The sequence below is a fragment of the Stenella coeruleoalba genome (assembly GCF_951394435.1).
Source record: "Stenella coeruleoalba genome assembly, chromosome: 1".
Taxonomy (NCBI): domain Eukaryota; kingdom Metazoa; phylum Chordata; class Mammalia; order Artiodactyla; family Delphinidae; genus Stenella; species Stenella coeruleoalba.
Genome location: NC_137169.1, coordinates 20,899,301 through 20,923,112, shown reverse-complemented (window position 1 = coordinate 20,923,112; position 23,812 = coordinate 20,899,301). Strand labels below are relative to the sequence as shown.

Below are 23,812 nucleotides of genomic sequence, written 5' to 3'. Positions count from 1 at the left end.
GTGGGTCTAGGAACAATGCACTCAGTAATGTGGGCTGATCCCAGGATGCTCCTGCCTTGGGTCCCAGAGCTGAGGGGCCAATGTAGGGACCAAGGCTCTCCTGGGACCTCTTCTCCCTTCCCACCACCTTAAATCATAGAAGGTGTGAATGGAAGAGCCTGACTCCTATTTCTCTCCCATTTTACAGAATAGGAAACTGAGGCCCAGATAGGGAAAGTGTGTCACTATGAGTCAATTATTATACAGAGTAAGTTCCCTTTTAAAATCAGTTGGAGTCAGAATTAAGACGGGAAATTTGTACAGGGGGGAAAAGGCTCATATATAAAATTTGAAAGCCAGTTGGACTCTTCAGGATGTACTTCAGCTGTCACTATCCCCTCCATTCATTGGAACAATTAAAAGTTGGTCTTGGTGAAAATGAAAAACCCTATGAGTTTACCCCTGCTCTTGTCTTCTCTCTCCTCTTCCTACACCCCCAAGTCACACACACCCCCCAACACTAAAGTTCAGGTCCTGTGATTGGTCAAACATTGGACCAATTAGCTTTGGAAATAGAAGTGTCAACAGAAGGGTGATTCACAGTGCATGAATTTACTAATTGCTCTTCCTAGCCCAGGCAGAAGGAAGGGGAGAGGAAAAGAGATCTCTAAGCTTCCTTCCTTAGAGAACTTAATTCAAGTGTATGGGGTGGGCACAGCACCAGCCCACACCACAAGGCGCTGCCCCTGTGTAGTTCCAGCCCTAGCCAGTCTCCTTGGGGTAAATCCCTTCTGCTTTCTGGACCCCAGTTTCCCCATCTACAAAGTGGGAAGAGAGTAAACAAAATGATTGCCAAAGGGCCTCTCAGCTAAAGCCTTCAGAGTTCTAGGAATATGTAGCTTGGCACCTTCTCTGCTGCTCTGGCTGTCCAGGGACAAGCATGGGGAGATAGGGCAGAAGTGGATCCAGCAGACACAATGGAAATGTCACCTCCTTAGGGAGGACTTCCATGATTACACCATCTAATGATGTACATTGATCTCTCTAGTTCTCTTCCCCTCTCTTGCTATATATTTTTCACACTCACCTACACCTGTGGCTGCTCTCTCTTCCATTTCCCTGTTTTTTAAAATTATTTACTTATTATTTATTTATTTAGGCTGTGCCAGGTCTTAGTTGCGGCATGCAGGATCTTTAGTTGTGGCATGCGAACTCTTAGTTGTGGCATGAATGCAGGATCTAGCTCCCCAACCAGGGATCAAACCCAGGCCCCCTGCATTGGGAGGGCACAGTCTTACCCACTGGACCACCAGGGAAGTCCCTGTTTTATTTTCTTTTTAGCACTATTCAAAATGTCTTATTTATTTACTTACTTGACTATTGTCTTACTACACTTGAATGTCAGTTCGAGAAGGGCAGGGACCTTGCCTATCATATCCCAGGGCCTAGCCCAGCCCCTGGTACACAGTAGGTACTTAGTATATCTGTGTTGGTTGATGAATGAATACATGAATGGATGAATGGATCTTGTGGGTCCATTCATCCAGGGTTATGCCAAGCATGACTCTGTGATCTGTGCCAAGTCTTTTAAGAAGAGGAGGGAATTAGGGCTCTGGAGTCAGGAGACCTGGGTTCAAGTCTCCCACTGCCAATTAGTAGTTGTATGACCTTAGGCATGTCACTTGACCTCTCTAAACCTTAGGTTCTTCATCTGTAAGTTGAGTATAATGATGCCACTTCTTGAGATGTATTTTTAGGAATTAGAGATCACGTATATAAAGTATCTGGTGCATAGTAGGTTATCCAGTAAATGTTAGTTTCCTTTCTTTTCCTTCCTCTGCTGGGGCATGGAAGTGATAGGTCACGGGTTTGGAGACTCTGGGTTTGGTTGAAGTATATTTCTTATCTATTTCTTATCTTTCAAGAGATAGTAAAACAAAATAGCAAGCAACTGCGCTGAGGACAGTGCAAGAGACTTGCCCGAAGTCACAAAGCCAAGCAGTGGAGCAAATAGCAGGTCCCCACCCTGGAGGCCAGAGGAAGTCCCTGACCCCAGATAAGATGGAGGGAGGGAGGGAGGGGACGAGGGCAGGATCTTGCTTGGGCTGGCCTCCAGACAGAGGAAGCAGCTGCTCTAGTCTGAGAGTCAGGCTCCTGGGATCTAGTCCTAGGTCTGTCTGAGACAACCTGGTGACCATGGAATGTAGTTTACCATTTCTAGGTTTTGGTTTCTCTGTCTGTACATTGGACACATTGCTCCTTGCCCAGCCTACCTTATGGAATGGGGGTGTTAGGAGAATGATATTTAATTAATTGTTAGAAGAATGATGTTTAATTTAAAAGAGAATATTGCAGAGATGAATCAGGCTCAATTTCTAAAATTTTGCCACAAGCACATATATTTAAAATAAGAAAAAAAGATTAAAAGTAACAACAATAATAAGCCTCATCCCACTAGGCTCTGTAAAGTGCGAGAGAAAAACACGGAAACGTATTATTTCAATAGAACATATGAAAATGTTTTGCCAACTATAAATAATCAAGTCAAATTTTTTAAAAAAATTATTGAGCCCCTTCTCTGGAGCAGATGAGGAAACTGGCTTAGAGAGGTTAAGTGACTTGCCCAAGGTCACACAGGACCTGAGAAAGGTAAGAGGCTGGCAGGAAAGACTTCCACCAGCTACCCAGGAAGCTCCTGCCAGAAGACCAACACCCCAGTTCCAGCTTCCCTCCAACCTCCAGCCCCGTGAAGGCCCTAGGTCTCTCAAGTGTAGTGGAAAGAGCATGCGCCCACTGATTCTACAGCGCAGATTCAGCACCAGGGCCCCGTCTCACCTGCTGTGTGACCTTGAGAGAGTCAGGCCCCTTCTCTGAGCAGGTTTCCTCACCCCTAAACCAAAACATTAACGCTGGCCAGGCAGTGATGTACTCAAGAGAGTACAGTTTAAAACTATTATGCTTCCCTGGTGGCGCAGTGGTTAAGAATCCGCCTGCCAGTGCAGGGGACATCCCACATGTCGTGGGGCAACTAAGCCCGTGCGCCACAACTACTGAGCCTGCGCTCTAGACCCCGCGAGCCACAACTACTGAAGCCACTGCAATGAGAAGCCCGCGCACCGCAACGAAGACCTACACAGCCAAAAATAAATAAAAAAAATTTTAAAGACCCTATTTCCAAATAAGTCACATTAAAAAAAAAGTATCTTCCACGGTATACAAGCTTGTTACCTTTTCTCAACTCTGGAAGATTGACGGAGAGCAGGAGGAGCACTGTGTGGAGTTGAACAAGTGGCACAATCTCTCTGGCCTTCTGAAAATAGCGTATGACCAGCACCAGGCCGGGTGATTTCGAAATTCCTTCCAGCGGGGGTGGGGGTGGGGTGGGGGGGGATCTTGGTGGTCCGACTCCGCTACAAACTCCACAGGTCACTTCCCTAACGTCTGCCCCTGGAGGGCGCAGTCCCTTTAAATCCAGGCGCTGCCTTCCGCCCGGGCCAATCACGGAGAAGAGAAGTTCTTTAAGGACCAAAGGAGGGAATTCTGCCGGAGAAGGAGGGGCGGGGCAGGGGCGTGCCTTCCAGCCAATCGGAATCTTCCTGGCGACCAGTGGCTCACGTGCAAAGCTCTGCTGACCAATGGTAGGAGCGTCGAGAGGCGGGGCGGTTCCCGCTGTGTGACAGCAGCCGGGACCAATGGGCGTGTCGCCCGCGGCCTATAAGAGTCGGCTGGGCCCCAGGCCACAAGCTTTAGAGTCTGTTGGTCCTTGCCGTCGGAGGTGTGCCCTGGGTTTGCCTCACTGTCGCTGCCGTCCGGCCCCGCGCCCTCCGCGTTGGCCCCGGCCCAGCCGCTCTCCCTGCCCTCTTCCCTTTAATCGCCCTCCGGTTTCTGCCGTCGGGGCCCCGGGGCCGGGCCAATGATGCCTTCGGAAAGCGGAGCGGAGAGCCCAGACCGAGCGGTTGCACAGGTGGAGACCGCTGCGGCCTCGGCGGTGGCTACGGCCGCCCCGGCAGGCGGCGGCCCCGACCCGGAGGCTGCATCGGCCTCCCTCGGACGGCACCTGAGTGGGCTGACTTGGCCGCAGGTGAAGCGGCTGGATGCGCTCCTGAGCGAACCGATTCCCATTCATGGGCGCGGCAACTTCCCCACGCTGAGCGTGCAGCCCCGGCAGATCGTGCAGGTGAGAGGCGCTGGGCGGGGATATGGGGCTGAGGCTCTCGTGGCTGGGAGGCTCCCGGAGTCTGTTCGATTTGCTGGAAAGCTAAGAAAACAAGGCTCAGAGAAGGACAGGGGCTGTAACAAAATCGCACGACATTGATGGTAGTCCATACCCTCCTCCCCCTGCACCTCATACTCTCTCCCCACTTGACTTTCCCGTCCCCCGCCCCTTAAGGAGCCCCAATTCCGCTCGGACCATTCACCTAGGCCCTGGCTGGGAGAGGGGTGGGAAATAGGGAGGGACCTGGCCGTGAAGGAAGAACAACCCCGCCTGCAGGGACAACAGATGCCAGGCAGCCCTGGGTGGGTAGATGTACATGCTTGAGTCCAAAATAGTTCTTTTCATCTCTAAATCGTCATCCCCGGGTCTCACTCTCTACCTCTTCCCTCTCTCAAGGTTCTAGGAGCAGACTTTGTCCTGTGTTCCCACAGCGCATGGCTCCAGAGCCCCCTCGCTAGGTGGGAAAGCTGAGAAATTCCAGCAAGCACTCCCTCTCAAGTAGGGTTGTGGCAGGAGGAGATTAAGCACCAGTCCAGACCTGATGCCTGCAAGCTGGAGGGCAACATCAGGTGTCCAATTTAGGTGTTTCTCTCCCTCCCCAAGATTGGAAATGAGGGCCGAGTCTCTGGCCCCAAGCCCCACCTCTCTCCTGAGGAGCAGAAGAGAATTCTCTCCTCTTCCACAGACTCCCTCTTCCCTTTACCTGACTCTCAACAACCCTAAAATTGCTCTTTCACCTGTTAGCCCAGGCACCGTCATGCCCTGAAATACCAGAAGATGGTCATTATTGTATGCACTTTATAGCTGGGGAAGCTGAGGCCCCAAGAGGGGCAGCGAGCTGCCTAAGATTACCTAGAGGGGAAAATCAAACCCAGAGAATCTTGGGTCTTCCCAGGAGCCGGTTACTGCAGGTTCAAGGTTTTCCCACCTCTTCCGCAGTTCCCAAGACTCAACTTCTAGGTGTTAGCAGATAGAAGGAACCAGAAAATCTAGCCACAATTCCTGCATATTCCTGCCAGCAGATGAACTTTCTGGGGAAGTGAACCGTGCAAGCCAGGTGAAGCAGGCCACCACCCTGCTCCTTCTGCCTTAGCTTCCACGGAGGGGGAGTGGTGCTTGCTGGGGGATTACCTCGCCCTCCCTCCCAAGGAATGGGAGGGGGTGGGGACAGATTCCCCAGGGCTGACTCATCAGTGGTGCTCACTGAGGCATTTCTTGGCTGCCCCACTGTCATGGGGTAATTAGGAAACCAGTTGAGGCTTTTCTCCCCTTGACAGGTCATGGGGTAATTAGGAAACCAGTTGAGGCTTTTCTCCCCTTGACAGTCAGGTCAACCTTGGGGCCCCAAATGCTGTATCTCTAGGACTATTGTCTCAGGCATGAGCCCAGTGCGGCAATTCACCTCTGCACCATGCACTGCCCTGGAGGGGAAGTCCCTGCCCCTATCAGTATGGTCCAAACTGCCTTTACTGGTGTCTGCTCTGTGCCAGGCCCTGTTCAGGACACTAGGGGCATAGATGTGACTGGGACCCAGCCTCCCTGCCTTCCAGCCAGGTGGGGGAGACTGCCGGTCAATAGGAGCTGACTCTACAATGTGGTAATAGTACAATGTACTACTGTCCTAGACTAGGGTCAGAAATATCACAAAACAGGGAGCAGCCGGATGTGGTGGGGAGGGGGAAGTGGCGACTTCAGAGTTGGACTGGGAGGTTGGACATCTGGCTTCAGGGCCTGGACAGTTGTCAATTCCCTTTGCTGGGCCCAGTGTCCCTATTTGTTCAATGGGGATGGGTTGAACTGCTCTCCAACGCCCCTTCTGCTTCCAGAATCCAAAGGAAACAGGTGCCTTCACCTGGTGTGAAGAAAGTCCATCTCCTGGCAGGAACCTGCAGCTGGCAGCTTCACAAACTATTGGGATGTGTGTGTGTGTGTGTGTGTGTGTGTGTGTGTGTGTGTGTGGCGGGGGGTGGAGGTACTGGTTGTGTGTGTGTGTGTGTGTGGCAGGGGGTGGAGGTACTGGTTGTGTGTGTATGTGTGTGTGTATGTGGCGGGGGGTGGAGGTACTGGTTGTGTGTGTGTGTGTGTGTGTGTGTGTGTGTGGCGGGGGGTGGAGGTACTGGTTGTGTGTGTGTGTGTGTGTGGCGGGGGGTGGAGGTACTGGTTTTGTGTGTGTGTGTGGTGGGAGGTGCTGGTTGTTGATTTTGGGCTTCTCACTAGTGCTGAGTTGTCCGATGGTTCAAGAATTGGAACCTTTCTACCTCTCTACCCCCACGAGATTTTCCTACAGCAGTGATCTGGGCGGTTAGAGATGCTATTCTTGCTTGTCCCTGGGCTAGAGGGACCCACTCTCCTGTAGGAGGCCCCCTGCTCCTGGACTGGTTTTAATTAAGTTTAGCCACTTATTGGCTGTGTGACCCTAAACAAGTCCTTTGCCCTGTCTGGGTCCAGAGGATTGAATTAGACTCTGATGTCTCCAGCTGCAGCTAGAGAGTGGCTCTGGATTCAAGTTTCGTAAGCCTGCTGGCTGACAGTACCTATGGTCTCCCTGCAGGTCTCAGCAGCAGCCTGGGAGCAGAGTGGTTTGGGGGAGGGCCTTGGTACAGAAGAAAGGAAGGTGCAGCCACTGCCCCCTCCATGGCTGGAAAGTCTGATTCAGGAGGCTCCAAGCTGCCCTGCAGCCCTTGGGTGTGGTGGTATCTATCTGGGGACTGCCTGCCAAGCTGGCTGTAGTCGCACCTGGGAAAGAGACAACAGCCGCTGGCTGGCTGGCTGACATGGCCGGCCCCACGGCCTGACACAGGCGATTTAACAAGGGTACTCCTACCTACTCACCAGGCCAGATGCCATGCCCTAGGGTGGGCATCAGCCTGGGGGCAGGAGCTGGCACTGTGTAAGGCCCAGTCAGCTCTAATGGGACTTGGAGAGGGGGCTGGTCTACTTTGCAGGTCTGCCAGGGTCCTTAGGACAAAGTCTTTGGCCCAGTTCTCCCCTTGGCATACATGGGCACAGCTGCCAGCTGCCAGAGTGTGGGTTAGAAGTCCCACAGGCTGGACTGCAACAACTGGCCCCTTATTTCCAGCCTCCCCCGTCTGCCTGGCCAGGCTTCCCCAACCCCTGCCCTCCTGCTCCGTAGCTACTCTGGCCCTGGGCTTCCGTGATTGGAGGGTTGCCCTCATTTTGAAACTTTGAAAGGGAGAGAGGATTAGAACCCTGCTTTCTGGCCTCTGCTCCTTCCAAACCCTGGGTTGGTAATGTGGTAGAAAGAAGATAGACTTTGGAGTCAGCCATACCTGGATCACCTCTGGGTGATCTTGGGCAGGTAACTTCCCTCCTCAGTTTCCCCATCTATAACTGGGAGATTTTAAAGCTCTATTCCCCATAGATTCTGGTAAGAAGGTCCAATGCCTGGCACCCAGTAGGTGCCGAGCCAATATTCCTCTTCCCCTGCCCCAGCTGCCTGGCCCTGCAGGTCCCTGAGGGCCAGATGCTTCCACCCCCATAGCCATGATAATACCTTCCCCTAGTCAGGGTCCTCCTCCTGGAAGCTTTCTGGAGGGAGCCGCCCGCCTCAGATTGCCCCACTGCAGCTTGCCTTCTCAGCACTGACGTGCATTCTTTGTAGTAACTCCCTGGGAGGCCTGAAGAGCAGCCGGGTCTGGAGCTGACTTGGCAGCAAGGCGGGGTTGCAGAATCGCTCAGGGTAAGAATGCTGCCTGGTCACTTTCGGTGTGTGAAGTACTCTGGGCTGCTGAGAACACTGAATGTCCGGGTCCAGGGATTTTGACCCATCCCCTCACCCAAGAGCAGAAAGAGTTTGGGTTTCAGCTTCCAGCCCTGCCATTTCTGAATGGCTTCCTCTCTGAGCCTTAAGTGTTTTACCACTATAAGCCTCAGTTTCCTCATCTGTAAAATTAGTCTAATATTTGCTTCACTGTGTCCTTGTAAAGATAGATGAATGTGTCATAGTCAAAAGAGCACGCATGGACTTGAGAATCCAACTGTCCTGGGTTCTAGTCTCAGCCCGACTACTCTCTGACTTTGGACATGACCTCTCTGTGCCTCAGGTCCCCCATCTGTAAATTGGAGTAATAATACTCAAACAGGATTATTGTGAGCATTAATGTAGTAATGCACGTGAACGGCCAGTTACATTCCCAACACATTTGAGCAGTTTGCATCATGTCTGGCACAAAACGAAGTGTTTTACTTGAAGTTTTAGAGAGGTGGAATTGCATACTGGTTAAGACATGAACTCTGAGTTTAATTCCCAGCTCTGCATTCACCAGCTGTGTGACTTTGGGCAAGTTACTTGGCCCCTCTGTGCTTCCATTTCTCCATCTGTAGAGTGGGAGTAATAATACCCACCTCATAGAGTCACTGTAAGATTTACGTGAGTTTATATCCTAATGTATAAAGTGCTTAGATCAGGACCTGGCATTTAGTAAATTCTATGCACGTCTGTGTTATCATTATTGCTGAGTCATTCCTCCAAAGGGGCCACTCTCTAGATTAGGAAATAGAGGCTTAGGCTAAGAGAATTAAATGATTTTCCAAAGGCACAACAGCTGATAAGTGGTCAACAGCGGTTGATGTCACTGTGATTATTACGTGGAAGTCCACAGCGGACCCCAGGGGCCCAGGTCGCTGATACCTCTCCCTCCTGCCATCCCCTCTGCAGGTTGTCCGCAGCAGCCTGGAGGAGCAGGGACTGCGCGTGCACGGTGTGCGGCTGCACGGCTCGGCCGCCAGCCACGTGCTGCACCCCGAGAGTGGCCTGGGCTACAAGGACCTGGACCTGGTGTTCCGCGTGGACCTGCGCAGCGAGGCGTCTTTCCAGCTGACCAAAGAGGTGGTGCTGGCCTGCCTGCTGGACTTCCTGCCGGCCGGCGTGAGCCGGGCCAAGATCACACCCCTGACACTCAAGGAGGCTTATGTGCAGAAGCTGGTGAAAGTGTGCACAGACACGGACCGCTGGAGCCTCATCTCGTTGTCCAACAAGAGCGGTAAGAACGTGGAGCTCAAGTTCGTGGATTCGGTCAGGCGCCAATTCGAGTTTAGCATAGACTCCTTCCAGATCCTCCTGGACTCCCTGCTGCTCTTCAGCCAGTGCTCCTCCACACCCATGTCCGAGGCCTTCCACCCCACGGTGACAGGCGAGAGCCTGTACGGGGACTTCGCAGAGGCCCTGGACCACCTGCGGCACCGCATCATCGCCACACGCAGTCCCGAAGAGATCCGAGGGGGCGGCCTCCTCAAGTACTGCCACCTGCTGGTGCGGGGCTTACGGCCGCGGCCCAGCACCGACGTGAGCGCCCTGCAGCGCTACATGTGCTCCCGCTTCTTCATCGACTTCCCGGACCTGGCTGAGCAGCAGCGCATGCTGGAGCGCTACCTCGAGGCCCACTTCAGCGGGGCCGACTCGGCGCGCCGCTACGCCTGCCTGGTGACGCTGCACCGGGTGGTCAACGAGAGCACAGTGTGCCTCATGAGCCACGAGCGCCGCCAGACACTGGCCCTCATCGCCACGCTGGCGCTCCAGGCGCTGGCCGAGCAGGGCCCGGCGGCCATGGCCTCCCTGGCCTGGCGCTCCCCAGTCCCTGATGGGGTCGTGCCCACCACTGTCAATTACTATGTGACCCCCGTGCAGCCTCTGCTGTCCCGGGCCCACGCCTCCTATCCCACCTGGCTGCCTTGTAACTGACTCAGACCCTGGCCAGAAAGGACTAGACCTCTGCAGATGGAGTGGGGCCTCCAGAAGTGCATGGAGAACATGACCAGAGACAGGCAGCCTGTACCAGGTAGCCCAGCACTGCTGCAGGGTTGGGCCTTAAACTGAACAGACCAGACTCCTCCCCCGAGTGAAGCCCCTGTGGGCTGAAGGCCAAGCTTAGATTCTTGGTAAATGGACCTTTTGGTTATTTGCACTACACTTTTGGACCAGCATGATTGTGGGGTGCAGGGGAAATTCGTCTTGGGGGTCAATTGCCTTCAGGAGACAAAGAATGTTTGGGATGGTAGCTTCAATGCCTGTCATCTCAGGTTGATTTCTGTGGCCTAGAAGGGGCCTTTTTTGGGTAGGGCCAGCCCACAGTGGAACCAGCAGCCTCCGAGGGCCTGCAGCCCACACAGTGGCTAAAATATGGTATGTTATGGGAACTACTCACTTTGGGTTGGGCTGGGCCACTAACTAGGAGGAGGGAAACTGAGGCGTGAGGCAGATAGGTTTGGAAAGGGATAGGTTTAGCTCAGTCCCCTAACACCTCTACCCCAAGCTGCCGGTTGAGGTGTGCGGTGGACAGGAACTAAGCAGCCTGGGGTGGGACACAGCCCTGCCCCTGCCGGGGTACAGCTCCCTTCCCCCATGTCCTGAGGAGCCCTCCTGCCTGGGAGCTTGTTCTCCAGAGGGTGCTGGGTCCAAAGTAGCCACAGTCAAGTGCTCCCACCCCCCTGGCCTGGTTACAGGGTCCTTACGAGGGGGAGGAGAGCCACGCCCCACTTCCCTTCCCATCCCTCTGTACTTGCTACTATTTAGCACTCTTAACACCTGCCAATAAAGATTGTCTACACTGAACCTAGTACCATGCTTTCTCCTGGGAGAAGGACCTTCCACAGTCTGTGGGGTCTGTGGCTGCTTCCCCCAGCCTGAGTCTGGCTTGTATTATAGGAGGGGACATGTGGCGAGAGGAGACATTTGGAGGGCAGGGTCTGAGTCCTGGGCTGTAGCTGGGGAATGCTCCTCCTTCCCCCAGCACCAGCCCAGCTTGGCAACTGTCCTAGGAGCCCCTGTCCACACAGGTGTGACTTGCCCCTGGACATCACCTCAGCAAGTCTCTTGCTAAAGAGCAAATATTTCAAAGTTTCCTACCTGGAGTCCTAATGACCCTGGACCTGGCCTCACACTCCAGTGCTCAGGGCTGCTTGACCCCAGCCCTGCTCACCACCCTTCCCTAACCCTTCCCAGGAAGCAGGTGGAGAACAAGCAGGGTGAGTCTGGACTGGAGACCCACCCCCTAGTGGTGGCAGCTGGGACTGGGAGGCTTCTAGGACCCTCAGAGCCAGAGCCGAGGCTTGGCCTCCTTGCTGGGAAAGGTTCCCTCAATCCTCCAGCTTCCTCTCTCACCCCCTACTGCTGATGGACATACTCTGGCTTGCCCTAAGCAGGTCCCCTGGAGGGGTAGGGACTCTCCTTTCCAAACGCATCTGGGGCCTGTCTGGGAGTGAGTGCCAGCTACCAGCCATAAGCTCTCAAGCAGGCTGATGCCTCAGGGCATCAGCCGCTCACAGGCCTGGATGCTGCCCACTGTTTACCCAGCCTCTTTGATCCAAGGGTTGCAAAGTCCTTAACATATTCAGCCTCATTAGTGGCCTCTGAAGTGCTGGCTTTGATGGTTCCAGCCAGGGTGGAAAAAACAAGGCCGCAGAGGAGGCCCCTGGTCAGCTGGGTGAGTCCAGCCATCTCACCTGCTCACTGGGTCCCTGCTGGGCTCAGAATGGCTGGAAGGATGAGTGGAAAGGCTTGCTTTGCTTGGTGACCGAAAGCAGCCTCCCACCCCACGCTGGCCGTGCCTACCCAACTAGGGTCCTGGGATGGGGGGACTAAATTGGTCCCAGCTCCTGCTTTGGGCGTGAGGGGAATGCTCCCAATGTAAGCACACAGGCTTAGCTTGTCGGGGTGGGGAGTGGGGTTCGCCTGGACGTGCTCGTTTCAGAGGGGAGAGAGCCAGAAAGCCACGGCACACGCATGTGTGCACTGGATTCAGCCCACGTGTGCCAGCCACCCCTCCAGGGGTGGGAACACATCAGCAAACAAAGGACCAAGATCCCTACCCTTGTGAGGATTACATTCTAATGGGGTAGAAAGAAAATAAACTAAATTATATAGTCTTAGAAGGTCAGCAATGGCTAAAAATATACATAGCAAGGTAAGGGATTGGAAGTGCTGGGTTTGCAATTTTAAAAAGGGTGAACCTCCTTTAAAGGGTGACATTTGATTGGACAAAGACTTAAAGACAGTGTGAAGCAAGCCATGCGGATGTCTGGGGAAAGAGCATTCTGGGCGGAGGGGACTTGCCAATGTACAGAGGCTCCCGGCAGGTGTGTCTGGGGAAGGGCGCGCGCGCCTGATGGTGTCCTGCTGGCCTTGTGCAGGCGCGGGCGTTCCCCGTGAGGCTTGGGAGACAGGAGTTTCCCACTAACAACTATCACTTTGCTAAGTTCTCCCCAACCACACCCTCTCGGTGCACCCTCCCAACAGCTCCACGAGAGAAGAGCAAGAATTTCCATTTTACAGACAAGGAAACTGATGCCAGAGAGGTCAGAGGTTTGTCTGCCCCCAGAGCCGTTGCTGTTAACCCCTGCCCCATCCCACACTCTGATTTCACGTGGATGAGCGTGACAGTATGTCTCCTGTAGATACATGTGACAGAAAAAGAGTTTGCATTACTGTTTGCCAAGTTCGTACATTTTCTTAATGCAACTGTGACACCAGCCATGGCTTGTGGTGGCTATGTCAGAGGCCCATGTGGCAGCAGGTGTGCCCGGGGGTGTGTTTGGGAGAGGTGTAGTGTTTCCGGGTGTGAAAAAAACACTGACTCAGTGGTTGGCATTGTTCTCTCATGGACAGTTCCTGCAGCCATCTAAGATGCCGGGACAGGAAGGAATCAAGAACTGGGAATCAGAGCCAGAGAGGGGAAGGCTGAGGGAGTAAATACCCATCCCCCATCCCCAACCCCACAGTGCTCTCCAAGCAACAGTCCACTCTCCCGCTGTGACCCATGGTGGGTGGGGGGAGCTCCAGAGGGAGAAAAAGCCTTGCAGTGAACGTTAGGGAATGGAAGATAATGCCCTCAGGCAGTTGCATATGTCGGCCCTTCCAGTCCCACTCTCCGCCCTTCTTCAGGCTCTGTGCCCTTGGGAGGCTGACCTCTACGGACTGTGCATCAATGGCCCCCTTGTTCCCTACCTCTCTGTTGGGTTCAGCCAATGAGAGTCCCCAGCAGGAGATACTGGAGGGAGGAGGAGAATAAGGTGTTTATTCCCCCTGCTCCCTTCCCATCAGGTCACCGTGGTTGCCTACATCTCTCAACCAGAGACCACTGCTCCCTTCAGGGGCCCTCTCCACACAGCTGCACTCCGGGTCCGTGTGCCCTCCCCTCCCCTCCCCTCTCCTCTCTTACCCCTTCAGGCCCAGGAGTTGTAATGGCTTCTCCCTGTTGCTAGCCCTGGAGAGCTGCATAAACCTTGTTAGTTTCTTAAGCCCAGCCCCCATCTTTGGAAATAGTCCCTTTTTAAGTCTCTGCCCAGTTTGAGGGTGCTGTGTCTCCTGCTGGGAGCCTGAGTGACAGACAGGTCCATCCATTCACCAGCACGGTCACACACAATCCTCCACGGATCACCATGCTGCCGTGTTATGGCAAACGCGCTCGCACCCCTTTGTGTGTAGTTTCCTCAACACATCCTTATTTGGGGAAGACTCCATAAAGAGGGTCAACTTTGAGCCAGGTCAAGGGAGAAGTCAGCCTACAAATCAGTAAGCAGGCCCAGATTGCCAAACGAAACTAAACAGAAGCTGCTCACGGAACTGCCAGCTTAAAGAGCCGTGACAGACACACAAAAAGGAAAGGCGGCAACGCCACTCACAGAGTAAACCTCAAAACCACGCGTGCTTGTCTCACATCGCTGAGATTTATTCTTCCTGAATGTATACATCAAGGAACTGACCCTATATGCGTTCATTTTGCGGAACTCTACAAGTTCTGGGTTCTGTGTGAGTCAGCGTGGCCCCCTTCCCTCTACCATCAGGATATTTGAATAAATGTGCTCCCTTTTTTCATTTAAAACTTAGAATTATGTTGCCAACGCCTCTTCCTGAGAAACAGGTGTGTCCCCCGGGAGCCAGCAGCCCATTACCTTTCTGAGGGGCCGCAGGCACGTGCCCACCTGGAGAGGGCAAGGACGGTGAATGAGGGGGACTGAGGGATTGCTCACAGCAATGTTTCCCCTCAAACAGGCCTCCTGGTGCTGTTAGACTGAGAAGCAACAGCATCTACCAAAATGGGGACCCCAGCTGCACTGTGACTTGTTAAAGAATGATGACATTTCTAAAAGAGATCCTTTTCCCTTTCACATTGGAAAGCTTTGCTGCACTCTTAAACGATCTGACTGCGTCTCAAGGACTTGTCGTAACATCTTCAGTTATACAGTGTAAGCCAAAGTCAAATGCAGCATATATAGAGAAGTTCATAGTATCGGCAACTTCCCCAGAATCCAGCCCCTTGCCACTGTGAAGCGAGGAGAGTGCCATGCTTGTGTAGGGTCAATGAGAGGAGTCTTCCTGAAGGAGGTGCCCAGGGAAGGCGCAGAATCCAGGAGTCAGATCGAGTCGAGGCTCTGAGGAGCTGGGAGGAGCTGGAAAGAATAATTTCAAGAGCTTTAACTGTCTCTCCCATAGCCACCCAGCCCCACCCAAACCCTTCGACATCTACTTCCTTTAGAGGGGCCATTGTGGAGAGAAGGTGCAGGGGCAATATTTTGGAATCAGGCTCCACTCGCTCCTACCCTGGAAGGGGTGGGGGCTCCTGGGGTGAGCTCCCTCGGGCCTCTGTCCTTGGCTGGGATCCCCACTGGTCTGAGCAGCTGGAATGGAATGTTCCTGGGATAAAAAGCCTGCCCCCTCCTCCACCTCTTCCCTTATGGAGCTCCTCAGGGACTGTCATGGGGGGGAGAAGGGGGACTGTTCCAGGGATGCCTGATATGGCGATGCTCTGGAGAAGCAAAGGCCCACACTGCCTGGGGGCTCTGTCCTGGCAGCTCCTCCTGGGCTAGGTAGGTTGGCTCCACCGAACATTTACAGACCTCCTCTATGTGCTAGGCACTTAGTGTGACCTCTCATTTAATACTCAGAAATAATCTCCTCCCTAACTCCCCATAAAACACACACACACACACACACACACACACACACACACACACACACACACACGAAACTGGCTCACAGAAGGGAAGTCATTTGCCCAAGGTCTCCCAGCTGAGAAGCTCCAGGTCAGGACTAAATCCCAGGTCTGTCTAGTTCTAAGACGGGACACTTTCTGCCCCACCATGGAGCCTGTCACCCTCTTCGTCTGCCATCCCAGGCTCTTTGCTCTCCTTGGCACCAAACACGCCAGCCCACGTATGCAGGGAGAGGAGGCAGCCTCCAAGGCAAGCCCAGGCCCTGAGCATCCTTGGCCTGCCCTCGCCTGAAGCCCCGTGTGCTGACTCAGCCTGACTTACCCCCAAAGCCCAGACAACCAAGCAGGGGAGCCAGCCTCTGGGGGTGTGCCCAGACCTTGGAGGAGTGGCAGAAGATGCCACCTTCTGCCACCCCTCCAATGTCTGATCACATCCCTCCCCAGAACCAAGGACCAGGGTTCACTGCACCCAGACTCAAAGGGTGAGAGTTCAGAAACCCTCATTAGCCTGATAAATGAAAAGCCACATAGCCTAATGTTTAAGGTGTCCCCCACTCAGAGGTTCTATGTCCTTGGGCAAGCCACCTGCCCCCCCCGACCCTCAGTTTCCTCATCTGTGGAAACGGGGCTAACTCCTACTTTGCAGAGTAGCTGGGAGGACTGAAAGAGATAATGGCTGTCAAGTGCTTAGCACAGTGCCTGGCATAGAGGCGGTGGTTAATATATTATGCCACAAGCAAGGAGTCCCTTCCCCCATCACTCCTAGCCAGCGTGCGGTCAAGGTCTAATGTGGGAAGAAATAGGCTGGGGATCTCCCAGCTTTCCCAAATACCTCCTCCCATGCTGGCTGTAAAGCATGGGAGGAGGTAAAGGCTCTGCTTCTCCTTCAGCTCGGAGAAGACTGGGACCCTGGGTTTTTCTCCAGGGACCTGGCTGTTAGGCGAAGGGAACCTCCTAGAGACTGCCCACTGCAGGCCTGGAGCACTTTAGCTGTGAACTGTCGCTTCAGCCTAATCTCTAGGAAGCCACCTTGATTCCCAGGTGGCGGCGGGGGCGGCGGCAGGATGGGGTGTTCTGATCAATTATCAGTGTAACAAATCTGGGAGGAGTGAAACTACTCTGGGCTTTTACTCAGACGGTGACAGCCAACAGGGGCAACCTCTCTCTCCAAGAAACTCTTTCCTGATGGTCCTTCCCTCTGAGGTCAGAGGCCCGCCCCTTCTCTAAGTGACCACCAGTACCCACACATTCTGCCAGACCTTTAAAGCTCAAAGCCTGAGAAGCCTGGGCAACAAGGGAAGAGGCTGGCTGGAGGCGGGGACACTGTGGGTTCCCACCCTGCTCCAGGCCTTGCCCGCACGCCCGGAGAAGCAGCCCACACTGCCCTCTGGTGGCGCCGCCCAGAGGCGCCTCACTTGTCAGGGACCAGCCAAGAGAGCGAAAGGGCTCATCCACGGGAGGGGCAGGGCCTGACTAAAACCCTGAACTGGTCTTCCAGCCCCTCACTTCCCTCAGCTGACATTCCAGATGCATTGGTGGCAATCAATGTCCTCAGGGCACAGATCCCCCAGGATCCCCTGTACTCAGTCCCGTCCCCAGGGCTAGAATGCTGGGCCATCTAGAAAGTGTTCAGGAAGCCATTCAGGGTGGGGATGCAGTATATAACCAGGGGCTATAGTTACTTGTGAAGGCCTAAAAACAGCCCTCCAACATGGCCAGGGCAGGCTGCCTAGAAGAGGGCTGAGAGACACGAGTCCTCGGAAACAGAGACCCTCTGATTCAGGGCTACTTCTTGAGCCCCGGGACTGAGCAGAGATCAATGTTTGTTGATTGAGGAGAATATGAAGCCTTCTAGAGGGGCCCTGGGTGGGCCAGACAGTGGTGGGAGGGTGACTTTTATTAACTGGCTGAGGAGTAGTGGAGAGAGCACTGAACCAAGAGCTGGGGTTCAAGTCACTGAACACTGTGTGCCCTGGCCGAGGCCCTTAGTGAGAAGCGTGGGACATCTGGAAGTGGAGGGAGGGGACAGAGCTGCCTGTGACACTAGGACCAATCTCCATTTCCTACATATACCACTATCTCCAGCAAGAGCCATCTCTAATTCCCTACCCACCCCGCCCCCCCACACCAAAATCAGGACAAAGCTGATTACCAATAAATCCCGGAGAAAGGCAAAATTGTGGTGACACAGAGCACTTTACACCATTAGCTAAAAGCTTCTCTGGACCAAGTGTCCCTCTCCCATGCAACCCAGAAAACAATCAGTCCTGGCTGCAGCCCAGCACTGAAGCCTGAGCTCCTCACTGTGTCACCTCCAGGGAGTCCTTGTCCTTTCTGGGCCTCTAGATCCCAAATGACCCAAGTAGCTTTGGAAGGTCCTCTCTCTCTGGGGAGGCCAGAGGATGCCAGGGCCCCTCACTGCTCTCCCAGTCCACAAGCTCTCAGAGTCTGTGAGACCTCCTCCTGGACTTCCCTTCCCCAGCTAAGAATGGGTTCAGGAAGTCCTGGCTGTTAGCTGAGAAACCAGGCAAAAAGTTTGGTCTGGGGAGAGGAAGAGTTAGCTGGGAGAAGGACAGGTGAGGGCCCCTGGGTCTCTGCCTTTCAGAGCAGTACACCTGACCCTGAGGACTCTGGGATTACACCAGAATCCTGTGACTCTTAATTATCTCATTCTACACTCTTCTCGCCATTCCTAAGCCCTGACATGAGGAGGGACAGCTACATTCAGAGAAGGACTGAGGAAACTGGCCCAAAGACAGGGCAGAGTTGTTCTAGGTCACACGGCAGACAAGCTGACACCAGTTCTATCTAGCCCCTGCCCCTGGACAGCAGACAGAAACTGCGAGAAGGACACACACAGGCCTAGGACCTAGTTCTGTCCCTAGCTGACCTTGCCACTCCGTAAAATGAGGACTTTAAATCAGCTCCTAGGCTCCGTCAGCAAAAGCAGTGCCTGTTTCTAGGTGTGATATAAGAGAATAAAACATTCTTCCATGATTTATGGAAAAAGATAGACCTCTGCCCTGTGTTAACCTCACTACAACCCTTCCAAGAGGTGAAGATACCCACATCACAGACTGATAAGTGAGGCTGCAGTCAACTCAGCCAGTGAGCAGCAAAGCAGCAGCCAGGCCATTCACAGCTGAGTGGGGCAGGGGAACGGGGGGCCTGAAGGGCGTGTGGAAAGGAAGAGAAGCAGATCTCATTTCGGGTCTGGCCCTTTAAGGCCCCACTTTCTAGAATCTAGAAGCCAATGACATACCTGCCCCCCTGGGGCCTGTTAGAGGATGTCACCTGGCTCCATCCCTGGCAGAGCCATCTTAGTGACAGGTTGGGAGGGAGCCCCTAGGAGAGCCGGCAAAGCTTCAGGCAGTCACCAAACACCCCACCCTGGTCATCTGAGTCAGACTGTACTCTTAGCGAAGCTGCATGAGGGCCTGAGAAAAGACCTGTCTCCTAGAAGTGGAAGGTCCTAAGTATAAGTATGATGGGAGCAAATCCATAGCCTCTCTGGGATTCCATCTCCCCGAATGGGAAACAGGGGCTTAGGAGAAGAGAACTCAGAGGTACATCGCTGTGCCAGCCCCCACCCCATCCCGGGGCCTCATTATTCTGGGCTCCCGGAGGGTAGTGCCAGAAAGCAGCAGCCTCAAGGGCAAGACTCTTCTTACAGCCCCAAGGGACCCAGGAAATGCAGCGCTGGTGGAAGGTGAGGGTGGGGTGCTGCGTCAGTGCAGGAGGCTCCAACAGGTAAAAGTTTGCTGGCAAACCCCTTCTGGGATCTGAGCAGCCTCCATTTGTCCAACTCTATAATGGGGACTTGGTGCTACTACCTCATTCCGCCGGAGGTCTGGGAGTGGCGGCAACAGAAAGCGGACAGCTTTATTAAGGACCCAGCGGACTCCAGAAGCCCTAAGGTCTGGAGCCTTGCACCGCCCCGCCCCGCCCCGCCCCGCCCCACGGATACACCAGCCGCTAAGACCGCACCTCAGTTTAGCCTTCTTTACTGGGCCCTCGGCCCCCCGACTGTCTCCTCCTGGGGTCGGGCAATCTGTCCATCCGCGTCGGTGACGCCGTCCATCCAGCCGGCGTCCACAATCCGTCGGTCGGCACCTCGGCGATGGCCTGTCGGGGTGGCCAGAGGTCCCGGCGCGGAGGTCAGCGCTGGGGGGAGGCGGGGCCGCGGGGCGGGCTCCGGCGGAAGGGCGAATCGGGCTCGGGGCAGTGGCCCCGCCGCAGGCGCCCGGCGCCCCAGGGCACGCAGCCGCCCAGACCGAGCGCTGAGGCAAGCAGCGCGGGCGGGCGGCCGCGACGGCCGCGGCGCGAGCCCTTCTTGAGGCGTGACCCGTGCGCCGCCAGATAGAGCTCGGCCTGCGCCACGCCGCCGCCCAGGCGGCCCAGGCTCTCGGCGCGGTGCGCCAGGCGCAGCTCGGCCGCCAGGAAGACGCAGTGCAGCTGCAGCACGCGGCTCTCCAGCTCCGACACCAGGCGCCGGCGGCCCTCCACCTCCAGCAGTCGCCGCCGCGCTTCGGCCAGCTCAAGCGCACGGCCCCCTGCCGCCGCCGCCGCCGCCACCGGGCCGCCGCCCGCGCCCCCTGCTGGCCCGGTGCGCCCCGCGCCCCCGCTAGCGCCCTGGCGCCAGCGCTGCAGCTCCTGCCCCTCGGCCGAGCCCGCCGACTCCTGGGCCACTTCGGGCTGCGGTGAGGCCTGAGCCGGGGTCGGGGTCAAGGTCGGAGTTGGTGACGGGGGCTGAGGGGAGAATAGGCGCTCCCCGGGCGGCGGCGATGGGGACCCCGGTTCCGCCGACCCTTCCTGGGCCCCCGGGCCGCAGGCGCTGATGCGGCAGCCCGGCATCCCCCGCCCCCCGGCGGTCCGCAGCAGTAGGTCCGCGGGTCTGGCCGGCTGTCCCCCACGCTGGGAAGGATGGAGGCCTCAAAACAGAGAGAGACGCGGCCGTAGCCCCCACACTAGCGCCAAGGCAGCCGCGGGTGCGTCTTATAGACCATGGGGCGGAGCGAAGGGCAGCACAGCCAATCAAAGACTAGCATGCCCTGAACCCTCCTCCCCTGCCCCGCCCCGTCAGGACACTGCCCAAACCCTTTAGCTCCCTGGTCCTTCGACCCAGGCTGCTCTGCTAGGGCATCCAGTCCCTATCCACCTCCTCCAAATTTTGGGTGGAAAGGGGACCGCATCTTCTCTAGCCTGGCCCCTGAGTCATAAGCTCTAGTAGCTAGTGCTTATAAATCATGGACTCCAGTCCCCACCTGTGGTAGGCTTTTGCCTGAAGCCACACTATGTGACAGTGAAAGCCTGAGACACAACTCAGGAGGCTTGTCTCCTTGCACATACCAAACGCTGCCCCTTGGCTGAATCGGCTCTACCTGGTCTCCTGGGCCGCAAACTTCACCAGGACCACCTTCTCCAATCTCCCTGCGGCCATGGAGAGGTTAACACAGAGGGGCGACTGGCCTCCTAGTGGGGATCTGGCAGTGTTGGTTCCTCACCAGGCAAGCCCTTCACTTGCAGAACAAACCTCAGCACTGCTGCTGAGCTTGGCACGGCTTTCGCAAATCTCGGTGGCCCCCCAGGGGAGCCCCACCCCGCAGTGGGCACAATTCTTTCCAAGCCCCTGCTCCTGTCTGCTCCTCCCAGTAGGTGTCCCCACACCTAACACACAGCGGGAAACAGACCCAGAAGGTGTAGTGGAGCCTTGCCCAAGGTCCGTGGCTCAATCTGGACCGCCGAAAGGGACAAGCTCATCCATGCATGCCCTCCGGGAACTCAGATACCTGGGTCTCCTCACTGTCATTGAGGGGACGCTGCTTAACTGGGACTTTAGTCATACTGGCAAAACGATAGAACTCAGCTCTAGCCATTTTTCCCACAGCGGAAGTGATCTTGCCATACCCCCTCCAAACATTGACCCAGACAACATGACACTGCCATCCACTTGAAAGTGCCATCAGAAATGAAAGGGCTCTGTGTTGGGCGGTGGCAGGGGCTGGAGGGCCAGCAACCAGCTGAGACCAATTGGGAAGAACTGCAGCAGACCGTGGGCTCAGGGGACCTGCCGAAAGTGTGGCCAGTGTGATTACCGCCCCAGGCTGAAGAGGAGGCTGATGGGGGCGCTGCACTGGCTTGATGTGGAGGAGAAGGAGGACGTTGGAGCACACCCCACCCCCACACCACCCCGCCCCACCCCCGCATCATGTTCTCTAAGTGCTTTTAAGTGCCTTAGATTGAGTGATTGGGATTCGTGGGCGAGACAGCTCGGCTCCTGAGAGGCAGCTCAGAAGGGGCTCAGAGAGGACGGTGAGGTCCATGAGGGGGCGTCAAGCTCAGTGAAGGGTAAGGGAGGAGGACTTTGAAGGAGGGAGTGAGGGGGAGGGTGTTCAGTGACGGGAGTAGCGGAGGCTCAGGGCAGGGCGAGGGGAGGGGCTCAGTGAGGGAGGGGCTCAGTGAATGTGATGGGCTCAGTGAGGGGAGAGGGGTTTAGTGGGTGCATTGGTGCTAGAGGCTCACAGAGGGAGAAGAAGGGAAATTCAGTGAGGAGGATGGGGTTCAGGGAGTCAGAGGGGCTCAACGGGGATGACGGAATGCCCTGCTGAATGGTTCATCCCTTTGAATGGTCTCCTTTGTGTCATCAAACTTTGTGTCTTTCTCTGTGCAGAAGATTCCCCCCCCCCATCACCGTGGGGAGATCTACAGGTGTTTTGCCTGCATCAGGCAGATCACTGCTCCCAACTTCTGGGGATGAACCAAGAGGAACAAGACTAGGACTTACCCCCACCTCCCACCATCAGCCAGATCCAGAGAACCAGTCAGATCTGAGTTCAAATCCCACACACACTGCCCATCTGGGTTACCTTGGGCAAGTTGTTTCTCTGAATAGAAGGAGATACTCAACCTATATTTGTTGAATAGATGAACATTCTCTCTCCACAGTACCCCTAAAGGAGGGGCATCAGCAGCCTTTGTTCCTGATGAGAAACCAAAGCCCAGAGAAGTGAAGAGACTCGCTCAAGGTCACACAGCAGATAAGTGGCCAAAGATTCAAACACAGATGTGACCCACCCCAAAGTCATAGCTCACCTCCCTGCTGTTCTCTGATATGTCCCCTGTTCCTATCCTCTATGGCATTTCCCACTAGTCATATATAAGTATGTATTTATTTATAGTTTGGTTACTTAACAGTCTCTCCTTAGACTGGTTTTGCTTAGCATGAGATTCCCTGAAGTTAGGTAGAGTGCCTGGCCCCATAAGGCCACTCAAATGATATTTGTTTGAATTGAAAAATAATACAAGGGTAGACAGAGCTAGTTGAGAATAGAGACGTCCCCTTGTTCATTCATTCATTTATCCATTCAGTCTTTATTTCACTCATTCAACAAACTTGATCATTACCTTCTCTGTTGAGCTGGCTGCTGAAGGTACAGCAGTGGTCAGATGGGGCCCTGCCCTCAGAGAGCACACAGCCTAGGGAGGACACAGGTGACTGCAGTTCAGTGAGGTATCTCCTGGGATAGGAGAAACACAGTGGCTGTGCGAACGCAGAGCAGACACTGAGCTGGGTGGGGAGGGGATCAGAGAGAGTTCCCTGCAGAAGATGATATTTAAACTGAGACCTGAAGGATGAATCAAAGTGTGAGATGGATGCACAGATGGCGGAGGGACAGGAAGGGAGAAGGATTCAGGGTAGGAACAGCACGTGTACAGGATCAGAGGTTAGAGAGCTTTGGCATCTGCCAGCTTCCTTCCCAGCTTCCTTAATTGCCCTGAGCTCCACGCTCCCAAGAATGGGCAGGGGACACAGCCAACCACCTCTTAGGGCACAACCAGCCTGGCAAACACAACATTAGGAATTAGAAAATACACTTCTTTTATTATTTTTTTTTAATTTATTTATTTTTGGTTGCATTGGGTCTTCATTGCTGCACGCGGGCTTTCTCTAGTTGCGGCGAGCAGGGGCTACTCTTCGTTGCAGTGCGCAGGCTTCTCATTGCAGTGGCTTCTCTTGTTGCAGAGCACGGGCTCTAGGTGTGCGGGCTTCAGTAGTTGTGGCACGCGGGCTCAGTAATTGTGGCTCGCAGGCTCTAGAGCGCAGGCTCAGTAGTTGTGGCACACGGGCTTAGTTGCTCCATGGCACGTGGGATCTTCGCGGACCAGGGCTCGAACTCGTGTCCCCTGCATTGGCAGGTGGATTCTTAACCACTGTGCCACCAGGGAAGCCCTAGAAAATACACTTTTAAATTATAATGATTATTCTTTTTTTCTGATCTTCATCAAAGTTATGCATTCCTTTTGTAGGAAAGATAGGAAATAGAGAAAATACTAAAATATAAAAAAAAGAATAGAGAGGAAAGGCATCTGGAATTGGAGAGACTTGAATTTGAATTGAAGCTCAGTTCTTTCCTAGCTGCACAACCCTGAGAAATGCACTTTTTCTCTGTGAACTTCAGGGCCTGAGGCATGGAACCACTAATACTTATGGCACAAAGACATACAAAGATCAAGGATTTGTCCAAGGTCTCACAGCGAGTCATGTCTCTCTGTGGTCTGAGTCAGAGACCTTGAAAGAGAAGAGGCAGCCCAGGGGGGACCTGGTTTCAGAGTCCTGTCCATTATACACACTCTCCTTCCAGGACAGCAGCCAGCGGAGACAGAACCT

General features: G+C 54.6%; 2 protein-coding genes across 2 annotated transcripts; one reads left to right on the top strand and one right to left on the bottom strand.

Moving 5' to 3' along the window:
- Positions 1-3,777: 3,777 nt before the first annotated feature.
- On the top strand, positions 3,778-10,754 carry TENT5B (terminal nucleotidyltransferase 5B). The gene is made up of 2 exons (XM_079942885.1): positions 3,778-4,156; positions 8,874-10,754. Exons 1-2 carry the CDS (start codon positions 3,893-3,895, stop codon positions 9,894-9,896), a joined length of 1,287 nt encoding a protein of 428 aa, XP_079799011.1. The 5' UTR covers positions 3,778-3,892; the 3' UTR covers positions 9,897-10,754.
- Positions 10,755-13,593: 2,839 nt separating this feature from the next.
- On the bottom strand, positions 13,594-20,092 carry TRNP1 (TMF1 regulated nuclear protein 1). Its single transcript, XM_079937476.1, has 2 exons — positions 19,132-20,092; positions 13,594-14,602 (listed from the first exon to the last, which is right to left on the bottom strand). Exon 1 carries the CDS (start codon positions 19,996-19,998, stop codon positions 19,303-19,305), a length of 696 nt encoding a protein of 231 aa, XP_079793602.1. The 5' UTR covers positions 19,999-20,092; the 3' UTR covers positions 13,594-14,602; positions 19,132-19,302.
- Positions 20,093-23,812: the final 3,720 nt, after the last annotated feature.